This window comes from Schistocerca serialis, chromosome 2, assembly GCF_023864345.2.
Source record: "Schistocerca serialis cubense isolate TAMUIC-IGC-003099 chromosome 2, iqSchSeri2.2, whole genome shotgun sequence".
NCBI lineage: Eukaryota > Metazoa > Arthropoda > Insecta > Orthoptera > Acrididae > Schistocerca > Schistocerca serialis.
In genome coordinates this window covers 1,137,240,753-1,137,255,703 of record NC_064639.1, presented here as the reverse complement: position 1 = coordinate 1,137,255,703, position 14,951 = coordinate 1,137,240,753, and the positions used below count along the sequence as shown (strand labels likewise).

The following is a 14,951-nucleotide window of genomic DNA, read 5'->3' as shown; positions in this document are numbered from 1 at the left end:
CAAACAAACACACACACAAAATTCAAGCTCTCGCAACAAACTGTTGCCTCATCAGGAAAGAGGGAAGGAGAGGGAAAGACGAAAGGATGTGGGTTTTAAGGGAGAGGGTAAGGAGTCATTCCAATCCCGGTCTTTAAATATGTCTGCTTGTGTCTGTATATGTGTGGATGGATATGTGTGTGTGTGCGAGTGTATACCCGTCCTTTTTTCCCCCTAAGGTAAGTCTTTCCGCTCCCGGGATTGGAATGACTCCTTACCCTCTCCCTTAAAACCCACATCCTTTCATCTTTCCCTCTCCTTCCCTCTTTCCTGATGAGGCAACAGTTTGTTGCGAAAGCTTGAATTTTGTGTGTGTGTTTGTGTTTGTTTGTGTGTCTATCGACCTGCCAGCGCTTTCGTTCGGTAAGTCACATCATCTTTGTTTTTAATAGAGGGAAACATTCCACGTAGGAAATATATATCTAAAAACAAAGATGATGTGACTTACCAAATGAAAGTGCTGGCAGGTCGACAGACACACAAACAAACACAAACATACACACAAAATTCAAGCTTTCGCAACAAACTGTTGCCTCATCAGGAAAGAGGGAAGGAGAGGGAAAGACGAAAGGATGTGGGTTTTAAGGGAGAGGGTAAGGAGTCATTCCAATCCCGGGAGCGGAAAGACTTACCTTAGGGGGAAAAAAGGACGGGTATACACTCGCACACACACATATCCATCCACACATATACAGACACAAGCAGACATAAGCTGCATTTGCTAATATTTCAAGTAGAGAGATAATCTGAAATAAGCATTGCCATAATAAAAAAAAACTTCTATTGAATAAATGAATAACAAACTCACCACAAGGCAAATTGAAATTATAATATAGAAAAGCTAACCTTACCACAACAGTAATTTACTGTTGGCAGTTATCATCCTGGTTCAGATGAAGAGAAGTGCTGTCATTTTCCTGTCAACCACACAATTAGAACACATTCACATTCTGTCTCTATCAGTCATGCAGCTACTTAAATGACAACGTCACAGTTCATCAAAGTTTCACAGAAATTTTCAGCATTTTTGGGATTCAATTTTTGATCTCTTTTACATGATTTCATTTTAAAATTCAGCTATGAAGGCAAAGAGCAAGAAATGTATGGCCATCTCTTAAACTGCTCTAAGGCCCTGTTGCTGACAGGAGAAACATATAATTGCAGTAGGCTTGCTCAAAAATGAATTTTCCTTTTAATTTAGTCTGAAAAAAAATTTATATTGATAATGGCAGTAAAAGTCTAAGTGTAAGATCAAAATGAAAATGTGGGAATACTGTAATTGGAATTCATGTGTTCTCAATGAGACAAAATTTGCAGCACCCTTTTTCCTCATGACTGACTGTGAAAATGTGTAAGGGCTACAATAATGAAATTTGCAACACTCCTAAAAATATTCAGCAACTCAAAAGGAAGTAAGTTTACCTGGTACTGAAAGACAGAAGTAGAGTATATGGTGTGGGTCAATGCAGTTATTTTGGCGTTCAAGTAGCAGAACGTGCGAAAGTAACAGAAAGCAATCAATTCTGTACAGACAAGGAATATAAAATTTTAACAACAAAATGTGTGTTTATATAAAGGAGACACATGAAGACTTTCAGGTGGAGTGTGCTGTTATAGGGCTGTAAAAACTCGACAATGTTTATAAAAATGAGAAAGCACACAAGTGCAATGCAGATGTGGTTGTAGAGAAGACTGGTGGATTCCAGTTGGACAGTAAGGAATACACTTTTGGGGCCACTGGTGTGGCCTTAATTGTATCAACAACAATGTCAGAATTAAACAACGGAAAGTCTAAGTTGGAATGTCCACAATGTAATGAAAAAAAAATAGATTGCTACTCACTGAAAAGATGACATGGTGAGTTGCAGACAGGCACAATGAAAAGACTGCTACATATAACATTTCGGACAAAGCATTTTTCAAAAAAAGAGAAACACACGCACATTCACCAAACAAGCATACCTCATACATGCAACTGCTACCTCCAGCCAGACTGCAACAGAAATGCATTGCATGGGAGCAACAATCCAGAGTGAGGCAGAGAAGGAGAAGTATGGGTGGGGGATAAGGAATTGGCACTGCCTAGTATAGCATGCAGGGCTAGAGGTGGTGGACAAGCATAGCATTGGGAGGCTGTGGGTGAGATAGAGGAGGTGTAAAAAACAGGGAGCAGAAAGTAAAACAGCAGGAGAGGGAAAAGACCAGTGGATGAGTGCTTGGAGAGAGCAGCACACAAAGTGGGCAGTGGGGGCAGAAACAGTTGGGTGGAGGGTGTGAGGACAATAGATCACCATAGGTTGAGACCGTGATAACTTCAGGAGTGGAGAATGTGTTGGAAGGATATCTCCCATCTGCGCAGTTCAGAAAAAGCTGGTGGTGGAGGGGAGAATTCAGATGGCCTGGATTGTGAATCAGGCACTGAAACTGACTATGTTATGTGCAGCTGCATGATGTGACACAGGGTGGTCAACTTTGCACTTGAACAGATCTGTCAGTGGCCACTCACCCTTCTGGACTGCTGATTGATAGTCTTACCAATATAAAAAGCTGAACAATGGCTGCAGCAAAGCTGCTCTCTGCTGTTGCAAGCACTATTTTTCCTCTTCTCTGCTCCTCTCCTTTCTGCCAGCCATTTTGCTTCCCTCCTCTTCCTTCCCCACAGCCTCCTGATACTGCACTTGTCAGCCCTGTCCTGTCATCTCTAGTCCCTGTGTGCTCTGTCAGGCACCACCAATTCCTCTTCCCCCTTCTGTATCCTGCTATCCTTACCCCTTCTCCACCCTGCTCCAGACTGTTGCTCCTGTTCAACTTGTTTCTGTTGCAGGCTGGCTGGAAGGAATGGAGGTAGGAGTCATGTGAGTGCGAAGTGTGGTTGCTCGGGTGGATGTGTGTGCACTTATATTGTTTGAAGAAGGTTTTGGCCAAAAGCTTGTATGTAACAGTCTTTTTATTGTGGCTGTATGCAACTTCATGTGTCACCTTTATGGTGAGCACAATTTATGAATGACTACACATTAAAAAAAGAGATATGAATGCTAACTGAAAGTAAGTGGCCCCATCAGTAATTGAGTTTGCTGTAATTGCTTGTTGTCAATTTATACCAGGAAGTAAATTGATTCTAAATTATTACAGAGTACTCTTATTATGAACATCTTGAACTGATTAGTTTGTTGTTATTAGGTACACATGAAACTTCCTTTTGTCTCTCAGATCAGAATGTAATCATTGACAGATAAGTTAATAATGAGCCTTAAAAGTAATAACTCAGGTGAAGTTTAGACTCAAAGACTGTTCAAAAAAGATGTTAAATATGAATAGTTATTGTGGTGTCACCGCCAGACACCACACTTGCTAGGTGGTAGCTTAAATCGGCCACGTTCCCATTTAGTACATGTCGGACCCGCGTGTCGCCACTGTGTGATCGCAGACCGAGCGCCACCACAAGGCAGGTCTCGAGATACAGAATAGCACTCGCCCCAGTTGTACGACGACTTTGCTAGCGACTACTCCGACGAAGCCTTTCTCTCATTTGCCGAGAGACAGTTAGAATAGCCTTCAGCTAAGTCCATGGCTACGACCTAGCAAGGCGCCATTAGCCTTACATAGTTGGATAGTTATCGTAGGAAATGTCTCAACAAGAAGAACGATGTATACAACAAGGATAAATAAAAGTTAAGTATTCGAGGAGCTGCATACTTTTCTTATTAGCTTTCACTACATATCCTGTTCCAGAAGTCACGCCCGTCTGCGTTAGATAGCATGCATTTAGGCCGCCTCTATCTACAAGAGATTGGCACATTTACCAACACAACAGTTATATTTCTAAACTGTTGTTTAAATACTGAATACATTCACACAGTGACACTGAATTGTCCTGAATCTCTTAACTTTTTAAACATCATATGTTGGAAGCACAACAATTCTATCTACGGCAGTAATGTAAAGCCACAACAGATTTGTTTAGCTTAAACCAAACACATTTTGTGATTACTGTTTTCTTTTTTCTTGCTTAAAAATATGAATATGTAGTGTAAAACAGTCTGATCCCTTTACCTCACATTTTACATACGGAATTATCAAAATTAAAACCCAAGCACTGATGATATAACATACTTTAAATCAAGCATATAGATTGGACCTGCTTATTTTAGCTTAACGTGCGGTGCACTAGCATGTGATAGCAGAAGATGAACCAGACCTAAACTGAATCTGCAAGGAGGATTAACTATCCTTGGTCTGGTATCCTTAGCAGCCTGAGAAGCTTTGGAGCTAGTTTTCCATACTTGTTTAGACAAATGCTGGGCTCATCTCCAACTCTTATGTTTGAAAATATGACAGATAAACAGTTAAAATACAATAACATACAGAACAAAGTTCACACAATTCACAGACAGGCTGTGTATATGGCTATCCTCTCATAAGTTAACCAATGATTGTGGCAACATGTAAAGCATCAAACCACAATTAAATAATGTAAAGTTGTTAAATCACGAAAACAGAGGATAAAAGCTAGGAAAGAAAGAGAGAGACATATTCGAATAATTTATGAAAATAAATAGAAGTGATAAATGATAATGTTACAGTCTGGCTGGAATACAATCAGTGGAGTGAGTGAAGACATTCACTCATCACATAGTGAAAATATTGAGAAGCTGATAGGCAATGAATTGTTAAGCAGGAGTAACATAAGAATTGATCAAGATATTTACCCAGTTGTGTGAGAGGCAGAGTACCAGCAGTCAGTCTCTCTCTCTCTCTCTCTCTCTCTCTCTCTCTGTGTGTGTGTGTGTGTGTGTGTGTGTGTGTGTGTGTGTGTGTGTGTGTGTGTGTGTCTGCATAAAAAGTAGTAGAAATTGATAAATTCGCAGACTATGGCACCCTACCAACACAGTTAAAATGGAAGGTAGGCTCTTGATCATCCTTACTTGAAGTACTGATTTTTGGGCTCTGTTTTGTGACATCTTTATTTCTGAATGACCCAAATTCTGGGATATGAATAAATTTCTGTGTTGTAGCAACAACAAACACATAATATATGTCATTACAGTGTTATACTTTATATAATAAAAGTAAACAATCTGCATTCATTGTAGATGGTAGAAGCAAATATCTGTACAATTATCTGCCATTAACAATACAGTTTATGGGATACAATATCAGTTCAAAATATAGGCTACACACATTTATGGCTGACATTGTTTTATGTGATGTAGTGTAATGTGGTGACATCCGTTTTTGTAAAGGATTAATCTAGGTTCACAGATATCAGTGCTGTTTTACCTTGTCACTTGAACTCTTCTGTATGCCTGTGCTGATATGAATAGATTAATGTAAAGGCTTTGAAATTACATTCTTTTAATGTATATGTTATTTATGATACTTTTTATTAAATGTAATGAAAATCTATATTCATCCATTGCATATCATGCAAGAGCAGGAAATACAAACCTGTATAATACCAGGAGCAGGAGTGGGCACAACTGCAGTGGAAGCAGCAGCTGATTCGTCCTCATCATCTTCGCCTTCACAGTGATCAGCAATAGTGGAAGGTGGTTTGGCTGGTGAGGAAGAAGATTCATCCCCAGATGACACAGAATGCATGCTGAGAAGGCTCCCACCATAAGCACCAGGTCGAACAGACAGAAGAGGGCTCGTTGAAGCAGATACTGATGCAGTGATAGTTGATGAGCGAGATCGGGTGTGTGTCTTCATGTGTGATGGCTGTGCATGCTGCAGGAGTGTGTCCTCACTGCGGGACGGAGGTAGCCGGTTTCCTACACCTGTATATGACAAACTGCTAAATGAAGTGACTGCTCTGTTACTCCAAATTTTTCAGTTATTATGCAAAATGATTATTAATTAGTAGCACGATTTGTCTGCACTATGATTGTTAGTAAGTTATGGGGTTCCTCTTGTATGTTCACAACAAATACATACAGATATAAGAAGCAATGATGAATATCGGGTCCCTAACCCAATCCTTACTGAGATGAAACTAAAGATTTAAAATCATAGTTATTTGCACACTCACTGGCATTTACATTATAAATTTTCATTATCAGTCTCAACAGTATCCAGGATTTGGACTTGAATTCTCATCTCTACTTTCCATTGATGATGCATGGTAACTATGTTGTCCAAGTATTTGTCAAGGATCCATAGTAAATTCAAGGTTGCAGCTACCTCTCTTGTACTCATCAGTTCTTCCAAAAAGATTGCATCAAATAACCATCAAGACCGAAATGCTTTTTTTCTTTTTATATTTCATATACTTTGAATTGTAGTTATTAATAATGTTGTTTTCATTGTTTTTTGTTTTGCAGAATTTGAATGATCATGGGTGCCAAGAACGCAGAAGGAAGATATATGCAAATCAGTCACTGATTACTGCACAGTAAAACTGTTAGTTTCTGTATCTACAAGTATTCTTTCTTTCACCACCTCAAGTGTAAATGTCATTAAATAGAAGGAGATATGAATAATCTCTCATCAGTGGAGAAACAACTGACAATTTCCAAAAACGATTCAAGTAATATGTTTTAATTCAACAGTTTTCTTCAGAAATGCAGGTGTCAGCCGTTGACAAAATATATATGATGTGAGCTCATGCCCTGAAAGCTGACAAGATTCATTTTTAGATGCACATATTGCATGTCTGTTGGAGAGGAACAGCCCCTGTTGGAGGGAAGGGCATGGGAGCTGGGTAGGGGGAGGGTGGATGGAGAACACACTTCCCATAACTTACTCATTGTTTCCCCATAAAGAAGAACCATAGTTGAACATTACTTTCCAACAAGATTGAGCATACCCCAATAGAACCAGGCATTGTAGGAATATTACGAATGAAACATTCTGTAATAGACAATTCATAGATGTAAGACTTACTGACCATTTAAAACGTGATATTGCCAGGATGTTTGTTCGTACATGGCCAGAAATTGAATAACATCTGTAATTTTTTTAGATTATGAAAGAAGGCTAGCTTTGACGTGGTTTGACTTCATAAATTAGGCATTTTAGAACTGTTTTCCAACAACTAGTTGTCTGTTATCCACAACTTCCACATCCTAATGGTTTGTAAAGCCAAAAGGGGATAACGGGGAACACTGTATCCCATGACTATGGTATCAATGAGTCACAACTGGAATCAGGTAACTCATACAAATACCTGGGTGTAACACTTTGTAAATTTATGAAATGGAATAATTACATATGATCAAACAATGGAAAATCCAGGATGGAATGTAACAATACCAGAGAAGGAAAGTTGCTGCTCACCATATAGCAGAGATGCTGAGTCGCGATAGGCACAACAAAAAGATTCACACAATTACAGCTTTCCGCCATTAAGGCCTTTGTCAGCAGTAGACACACACGCACACACACACACACACACACACACACACACTCATGCAAATGCAATGTGCACACACGTCTGCAGTCTCAGAGAGCTGAAATCACACTGCGAGCAGCAGCACCAGAGCATGATAGGAGTGGCGACTGGATGGGGGTAAAGAGGAGGCTGGGGTGGGGAGGGGGAGGGATAGTATGGCGGGAATGGCGGACAGTGAAGTGTTGCAGTTTAGAGGGAGGGCAGGAGAGAAGGTGCGGAGGGGGGAGGGGGTAAGTAGCGGAAAGGAGAGAAATAAAAATAAATTAAAAGACTGGGTGTGATAGTGAAATGACAGCTGTGTAGTGCTGGAATGGGAACAGGGAGGGGGCTGGATGGGTGAGGACAGTGACTAATGAAAGTTCAGGCCTTACGGGAACGTAGGATGTACTGCAGGGAAAGTTCCCATCCGCTCAATTCAGAAAAGCAGGTGTTGGTAGGAATTATCCATATGGCACAAGCTGTGAAGCAGTCATTGAGATGAGGGATATCATGTTTGGCAGCGTGTTCAGCAACAGGGTCGTCCACTTGTTTTTTGGCCACAGTCTTTTAATTTATTTTTATTTTTCTCCTTTCCGCTACTTACCCCCTTCCCCCCTCCGCACCTTCTCTCCTGTCCTCATCTAAACTTCAATACTTCACTGTCTGCCACTCCCACCATACTATCCCTTTCCCTCACCACCCCAGCCTCCTCCTTACCCCCATCCAGTCGCCACTCCCATCATGCACTGATGCTGCTGCTCGCAGTGAGGTTTCAGCTCTCTGAGACTGCAGACGTGTGTGCACGTTGCATTTGCGTGTGTGTGTGTGTGTGTGTGTGTGTGTGTGTGTGTGTGTGTGTGTGTGTGTGTCTACTGCTGACAAAGGCCTTAATGGCTGAAAGCTATAATTGTGTCAATCTTTTTGTTGTGCCTATCGCGACTCAGCATCTCCAATAATAACATATGTTTAGTCATAGTTCAAAGCAGGTGGCAGACTTGGGTTTATTGATAGTGTGCTAAGGGAAATGCAACCAGTCTAAAAAGGATATCGCTTACCAACGACTCACGCGACCCATCCTGAAATATTGCCTAAGTTCGTGGGACCCGTACCAAATAGGATTAACAAGATATATTGAAAGTATACAGAGAAGGGCAGCACAAATGGTCACACATTTGTTTGACTCACAGGAGAGAGTTGAAAGAACTGAACTGGCGAACTCTTGATGATATATGCAAATTGTCTGGAGAGCATCTCCTAACGAAGTTTCAGAAACTCTAGGAATTTAGTACAACCCCCTACATATCACTCCCATAGGGATCATGAGGACAGGATTAGATTAATTACAGCACATGCAGAGGCATTTAAACAATCATTCTTCCCATGCTCCATATGCAAGTGGAACAGGAAAAAGCACTAATAACTGGTACAGTGGGACGTACCCTCTGCCATGCACTTCACATTGGTTTTCAGAGCATAGATGTAGATGAGGATGTAGATGTAGATTCTTCTTGATTTCTTAACTGCCTATTTTGATAACAGCTATGTAAACAAATGTGTTTACGTGTCCTTAATTTCCTGCACATACTATGCAATATGGTTCAATGTGCAGAGAATGTTTTCAAAAATGCAATTTGAAGTGAAGAAACAATGCTACATTTCTGTGCAAAAAGTGAAGAAAACTTGCACAATAAACATATAACAGCAAAAGAACTGAATAAGGAATCAAGTCACGTGAGCAGTGCTAGCTATCTTGAATGATCAGTTGCAAAAAGCGACCAAACCTTTATAGTTGTAGAGATCTTAGGTGAACATGCATAGCATACTGTACTTAAAGTCTTAGGTTATGAAGTAATGTCTAGGAAGATGGTACCTTACTCACCCCAGATGCACTGTACTCAGATTCATAGGAGTTATAACTCAACCACAATATTATTGCACTTGGCTGTTATTGGATACTTGGGGTGGTGCTGCAGTAAACAAGTACACTGACAACTAAGGAAAATGCATCACTTGGTCAATGCTTTCTGGTCACTTATGCATGTACTATCAATCCTGATTACTTGCTGACTGATGATAATCCGACTGAATCACCCTCACTCTCAGGTGCAATAATATTGTGTTTGACTGGTACTAATCAACCTGAAGATATATTCAATTACTTTCCTCAAAAAAATACTTAAAAATTGAATGTTGGTGATATTGTAATAGATTAACACACAGTAAACATAAATAAAAAGTTAAAACTAGATTTTTTAAATATTTAATTATTTGTTTGTGAACTTAGTATTTCATTTGCAGCAGTGACATTTGTTACAGCTTTTAAAAAAAAAAAAAAAAAAAAAAAAAGGGTGAGGCTTTCTATATATCCTTTATAAGAAAACTGTGTCATAAAATTCTCACTGTAAATCAGGAAATAAACAGAAAGTGCATTAAATTGTATAAATTATTACTTTTGATTAAGTATATTACTGGCAGACAACATAAATAACGAAATTACATAACATAACTGGTATATAAACACTGTTCAGCCTTTTACATCGGCATGACTACCACCCAGTTATCACTCAGGATTTATAGGCATTGGCAGAGGCTGTATACAGGCAACACACAACATCCTGTTGCAGAGCATGCTGTACAACAAGACAGTCATGACCCCGGTACCTGTTTCACCACAAGTGCCATTTGTACCTGTTTCACCACAAGTGCCATTTGGATTCTTCCTCCAGACAGCAATTGCTCAGAACTCCACAGGTGGGAACTAGCCCTACAACATGTCCTTGGTTCTCACCACCCACATGGCCCTAATTTACGTTTTCCATCTTGGCATTTCTCCACAGTAACTACTCCTTTTTCCACTTCATTTTGGTTTTCTACATCTTTCATTTTCTGACCTTTCTATTTTTCACCATCTATCCCCCCCCCCCCCCCCCCCCCCCGTTACATGCAATACATTTAGCTTTTCACTCTCAGTAACTTGTGCACGATGTTTTAGTAGTAATCGTTGTCTTGCATATTACCCTGTCTTCCATCTTTAAGCTCTCGGGTTTTCAAATCTAGTCCGGTGCAGTCCCCAACAATCAGTGTTTCCTTCTCATCCCATCTGGTAAGTCCCCCCTGCCCCTAGATCCTGGGGGACTTTTCTGAACTGTACCCCTTTCCCTACACCTCTCCTGTCCATTTCCTTCACCCCTCTTCCTTCCCCTTCAACTCTTCTGCCAGATGGGGCCACTGACTCCAAAACTAGTAAAAGCTAAATTCTTTTGTGTATGTGTTCCCCTGCTGCCACTTGGTAAGTAGATTTTTTTATCTACCCATTTAAATTACATTGTCAATAATTGATTTTTATGATCATCTTTTTACTCAGAAGTGTACTAAGTAAGCAATCTTAACCATCTGTGAGTAATTCTGTGTGACAGTCCCTTTCTTAATTTCTGGCACACAGTGTGTGGATGTAGAGGAGTGAGGTTAAATGTATTTTCATAGTGAGCCAGTATCTGGTTGCAAGATGATGCAAAACGACTAAAAACATTCACTCAAATTTTCATCTCCACTTGTAGACTGACCTAAAGTGTATTGTTTAAATGGGCTGATGTCATACTTTCATCTCTGTCTCTGTCTGTCTGTCTGTCTGTCTCTCTCTCTCTCTCTCTCTCTCTCTCTCTCTCTCTCTGCACTTCATCTAACTGAGGTGAAATTACATTAGGTGTTACACAGGGTTCAATCTTGGGTCCCCTTCTGTTCTTGATATATGTGAACAACATCCCTTCTTATCTGAAACAGGAACCTGAACTGACACTTTTTTGCTAATGATACAGGCATCATTATTAAGCTGGTAAAAGAAACTCCAATTGAAAATAATACAAAAAAAGGTCTTTGGAAAAGTCATTAATTGGTTTTCTGCAAATGGACTTGCTCTAAACATTGAAAAAACACAGTACATCCAATTTTCTGCTGCAAAAAGTACACTTTCTTCAATAAATATAACACATCAACAGAAGTCAGTAGACAGAGTAGAGCATACTAAGTTTTTGGATGTACATATAGATAGGAATCTTAATTGGAAAATTCATATTTTGGATCTTCTAAAGAGACTAGGTTCAGCAACTTTTACAATCAGAATAATTGCCAATTTTGAGGATATATAAATTAGTAAGCTAACACTTTGCATACTTTCACTCTCTGATGTCATACAGAATAATATTTTGGGGTAACTCAACATTTAGACAAGTATTCACTGCTCAAAAGAAAGTGGTTAGAATAATGTGTGGGGTTCATAGTCGCACATATTGTAGGCATCTTTTTAAAAGATTGGGAATTCTTACAATAGCCTCACAGTACATGTACTCACTAATGAAATTTGTTCTCAACAACATGGACCAGTTTAAAAACAACAGTCACATTCATCATTATAATACCAGAAAAAAGAAACTTACACTATCCTTTACTCAACCTATCTTTGGTACAGAAAGGGGTAAAATATGCTGCTATAAAAATTTTTGACAATTTACCAGATGAAATAAAATGTCTCACAGACAGCAGTAATAGCTCCAGAAATAAATCTTGAATAGGAATAAATAAATCCATAAATATAGTATAAACATTTTGTGCCATTTAGGGGAATAAGGCAATTAATAGAAATATTAATCTTTAACTCTGTATTGTAATATATATATATTTGGGCAGAGATGTTTACATATGTCTGCTTGTGTCTGTATATGTGCGGATGGATATGTGTGTGTGTGCGCTAGTGTATACCTGTCCCTTTTTTCCCTAAACTAAGTCTTTCCGCTCCCGGGATTGGAATGACTTCTTATCCTCTCCCTTAAAACCCACATCCTTTTGTCTTTCCCTCTCCTTCCCTCTTTCCTGATGAAGCAACTGTGGGTTGCGAAAGCTTGAAATTTGTGTGTGAAGTTTGGAACAGATTTGTGAATGACATCTTCATGATCTGGACTCACAGTGAAGAAGAACTCCAGAATTTCCTCTCTAACTTCAACTCCTTTGGTTCCATCAGATTCATCTGGTCCTACTCCAAATCCCATGCCACTTTCCTCGACGTTAACCTCCATATGTCCAATGACCAGCTTCACACATCCGTCCACATCAAACCCACCAACAAGCAACAGTACCTCCATTATGACAGCTGCCACCCATTCCATATCAAATGGTCCCTTCCCTACAGCTTAGGTCTTCGTGGCAAACGAATCTGCTCCAGTCCCAAATCCCTAAACCATTACACCAACAACCTGAAAACAGCTTTTGCATCCCACAACTACCCTCCCGACCTGGTACAGAAGCAAATAACCAGAGCCACTTCCTCATCCCATCAAACCCAGAACCTTCCACAGAAGAAACCCAAAAGTGCCCCACTTGTGACAGAATACTTTCCAGGACTGGATCAGACTCTGAATGTGGCTCTCCAGCAAGGATACGACTTCCTCAAATCCTGCCCTGAAATGAGATCCATCCTTCATGAAATCCTCACCACTCCACCAAGAGTGTCTTTCCGCCGCCCACCTAACCTTCGTAACCTCTTGGTTCATCCCTATGAAATCCCCAAACCACCTTCCCTACCCTCTGGCTCCTACCCTTGTAACTGTCCCCGGTGTAAAACCTGTCCCATGCACCCTCCCACCACCACCTATTCCAGTCCTGTAACCCAGGAGGTGTACACGATCAAAGGCAGAGCCATGTGTGAAAGCACCCATGTGATTTACCAACTGACCTGCCTACACTGTGAAGCCTTCTATGTGGGAATGACCAGCAACAAACTGTCCATTCGCATGAATGGACACAGGCAGACAGTGTTTGTTGGTAATGAGGATCACCCTGTGGCTAAACATGCCTTGGTGCACGGCCAGCACATCTTGGGACAGTGTTACACCATCTGGGTTATCTGGATACTTCCCACCGACACCAACCTATCAGAACTCTGGAGATGGGAACTTGCCCTTCAATATATCCTCTCTTCCCATTACCCACCAGGCCTCAACCTCCACTAATTTCAAGTTGCTGCCCTCGTACATCAGGTGTCACTCAACATCTTTGCCTCTGTACTTCCACCTCAACTGACATTTCTGCTCAAACTCTTTGCCTTTACATATGTCTGCTTGTGCCTGTATTTGTGCGGATGGATATGTGTGTGTGTGTGTGTGCAAGTGTATACCTGTCCCTTTCTCCCGCTAAGGTAAGTCTTTCTGCTCCCGGGACTGGAATGACTCCTTACCCTCTCCCTTAAAACCCACATCCTGTCGTCTTTCCCTCTCCTTCCCTCTTTGCTGATGGAGCAACCGTGGGTTGCGAAAGCTTGAATTTGTGTGTGTGTGTTACTCTTTCTTGGATGGAAAGCACAGATATGAAGGGGTTATGGTGTATTTAGTGCACAATACAGGAATTCTCCCTTGTGGTGTAACTGAACTTAGGTTAAGTAAATGCATAGTTTTTTTCAGTAACTGTAAAATTTTACCATGAGTGAGAAGTGTGGGGTCTTATCGTAGGTTTGTGAGTAGTGGCTTATGGTGTGGGATATGTTCAAAGTATTGAGATCCTCTCCTGGGAAGGCAGAATCTGTAGTAGAAATAAGTTGATAGAGGAGCAGGAGTGTAAGATCTGTACCCTTCAGGTACAGTTACAACGCACAAAGGAGGAACTAGATAGGTTGAGGAGGGTGAAGGGTGGTGGGGAATGGGAACTGACAGTTGGAAAGAAGACAGCTAGGAGGAGCAGGTATTCATACAATTATACTTTGCTTGTGTGCAGTAGATTTGACCAACTGCCAGAGTTGAGCGGAGAGGAGCCTCATGTAGCTGTAGATGTAGGGAAGGGAACAAGCAGCAGTCCTCAGCAGTTAGGAGGCCTAGGTCAGTTGCAAAGTCTAACAGAAAGAAGAAGGTTCTGCTGCTAGGTAGTTCGCACAGTAGAGGTGTGGGCCAACAGTTGCAGGAAGTGTTGGGGAGTGAGTACCAGGTCTCCAGCATTATGAAGCCTAGTGCAGGGTTGGCTCAGACGACTGACAGCGTAGGGGAGTTATGTAGGAATTTTATGAAGGAGGATCAGGTAGTAACAGTGGGTGGAGCAGGGAACAGTCTTGATAGGGGTGGGGGAATATGATGTAGGTGATGATCTGGTGAAGACAGCTACTACAACTGGTGGCACTAATGTGCATTTCGTGCAACTGTCATGATTGGCCTCATCTTAATGCAGCTGTTAAGAGCATTAACGTGGGGCTGGAGAGGGCACTGACGGCAGAGGGCATGGGTCGCATTTCGGTGGTGCCAGTTGGGTCTGTCAGAAGATAGGGTTTCACTAGGCAAGGCTTGCACCTCAATAGATATGGGAAGGGGAGGCTGGCAAAGCTTATAGGTGACAGTGTAGTGGGTGGTTGTGGGATTACTCATGGAAAAATTTCTGTAGTAGTTGGTGTTAGAGTTGCACCTTTTTTAGATTGAAGTCAGCTGATAGGTATACCTGCTTAAAGGAAGGCCCTCTAACTAAGGGCTCACCTTCAGAGGATGTCATGTTTCCAAGTAGAGAAGGAATT

At 40.9% G+C, this 14,951-nt stretch overlaps 1 protein-coding gene and 1 long non-coding RNA gene across 5 annotated transcripts in view; one reads left to right on the top strand and one right to left on the bottom strand.

Annotated features, from left to right (window-relative positions):
- Positions 1 to 5,608, top strand: part of LOC126458601 (uncharacterized) — a 68,088-nt gene extending 62,480 nt beyond the window's left edge. The window contains exon 3 of the long non-coding RNA XR_007585666.1: positions 5,472 to 5,608. This is a non-coding gene — a long non-coding RNA (uncharacterized LOC126458601). The remainder of the gene's footprint in view (positions 1 to 5,471) is intronic.
- The window catches only part of LOC126458600 (ankyrin repeat and fibronectin type-III domain-containing protein 1), a 688,593-nt gene that overhangs the window by 2,414 nt on the left and 671,228 nt on the right, over positions 1 to 14,951 (bottom strand). For 3 of the 4 annotated variants that reach the window (XM_050095753.1, XM_050095754.1, XM_050095752.1), the window contains one exon: positions 5,488 to 5,819. The exons of the other annotated variant lie outside the window; for it this stretch is intronic. In XM_050095753.1, coding sequence (XP_049951710.1) covers positions 5,488 to 5,819 — 332 coding nt within the window. The remainder of the gene's footprint in view (positions 1 to 5,487; positions 5,820 to 14,951) is intronic. 4 annotated transcript variants of the gene reach the window in all.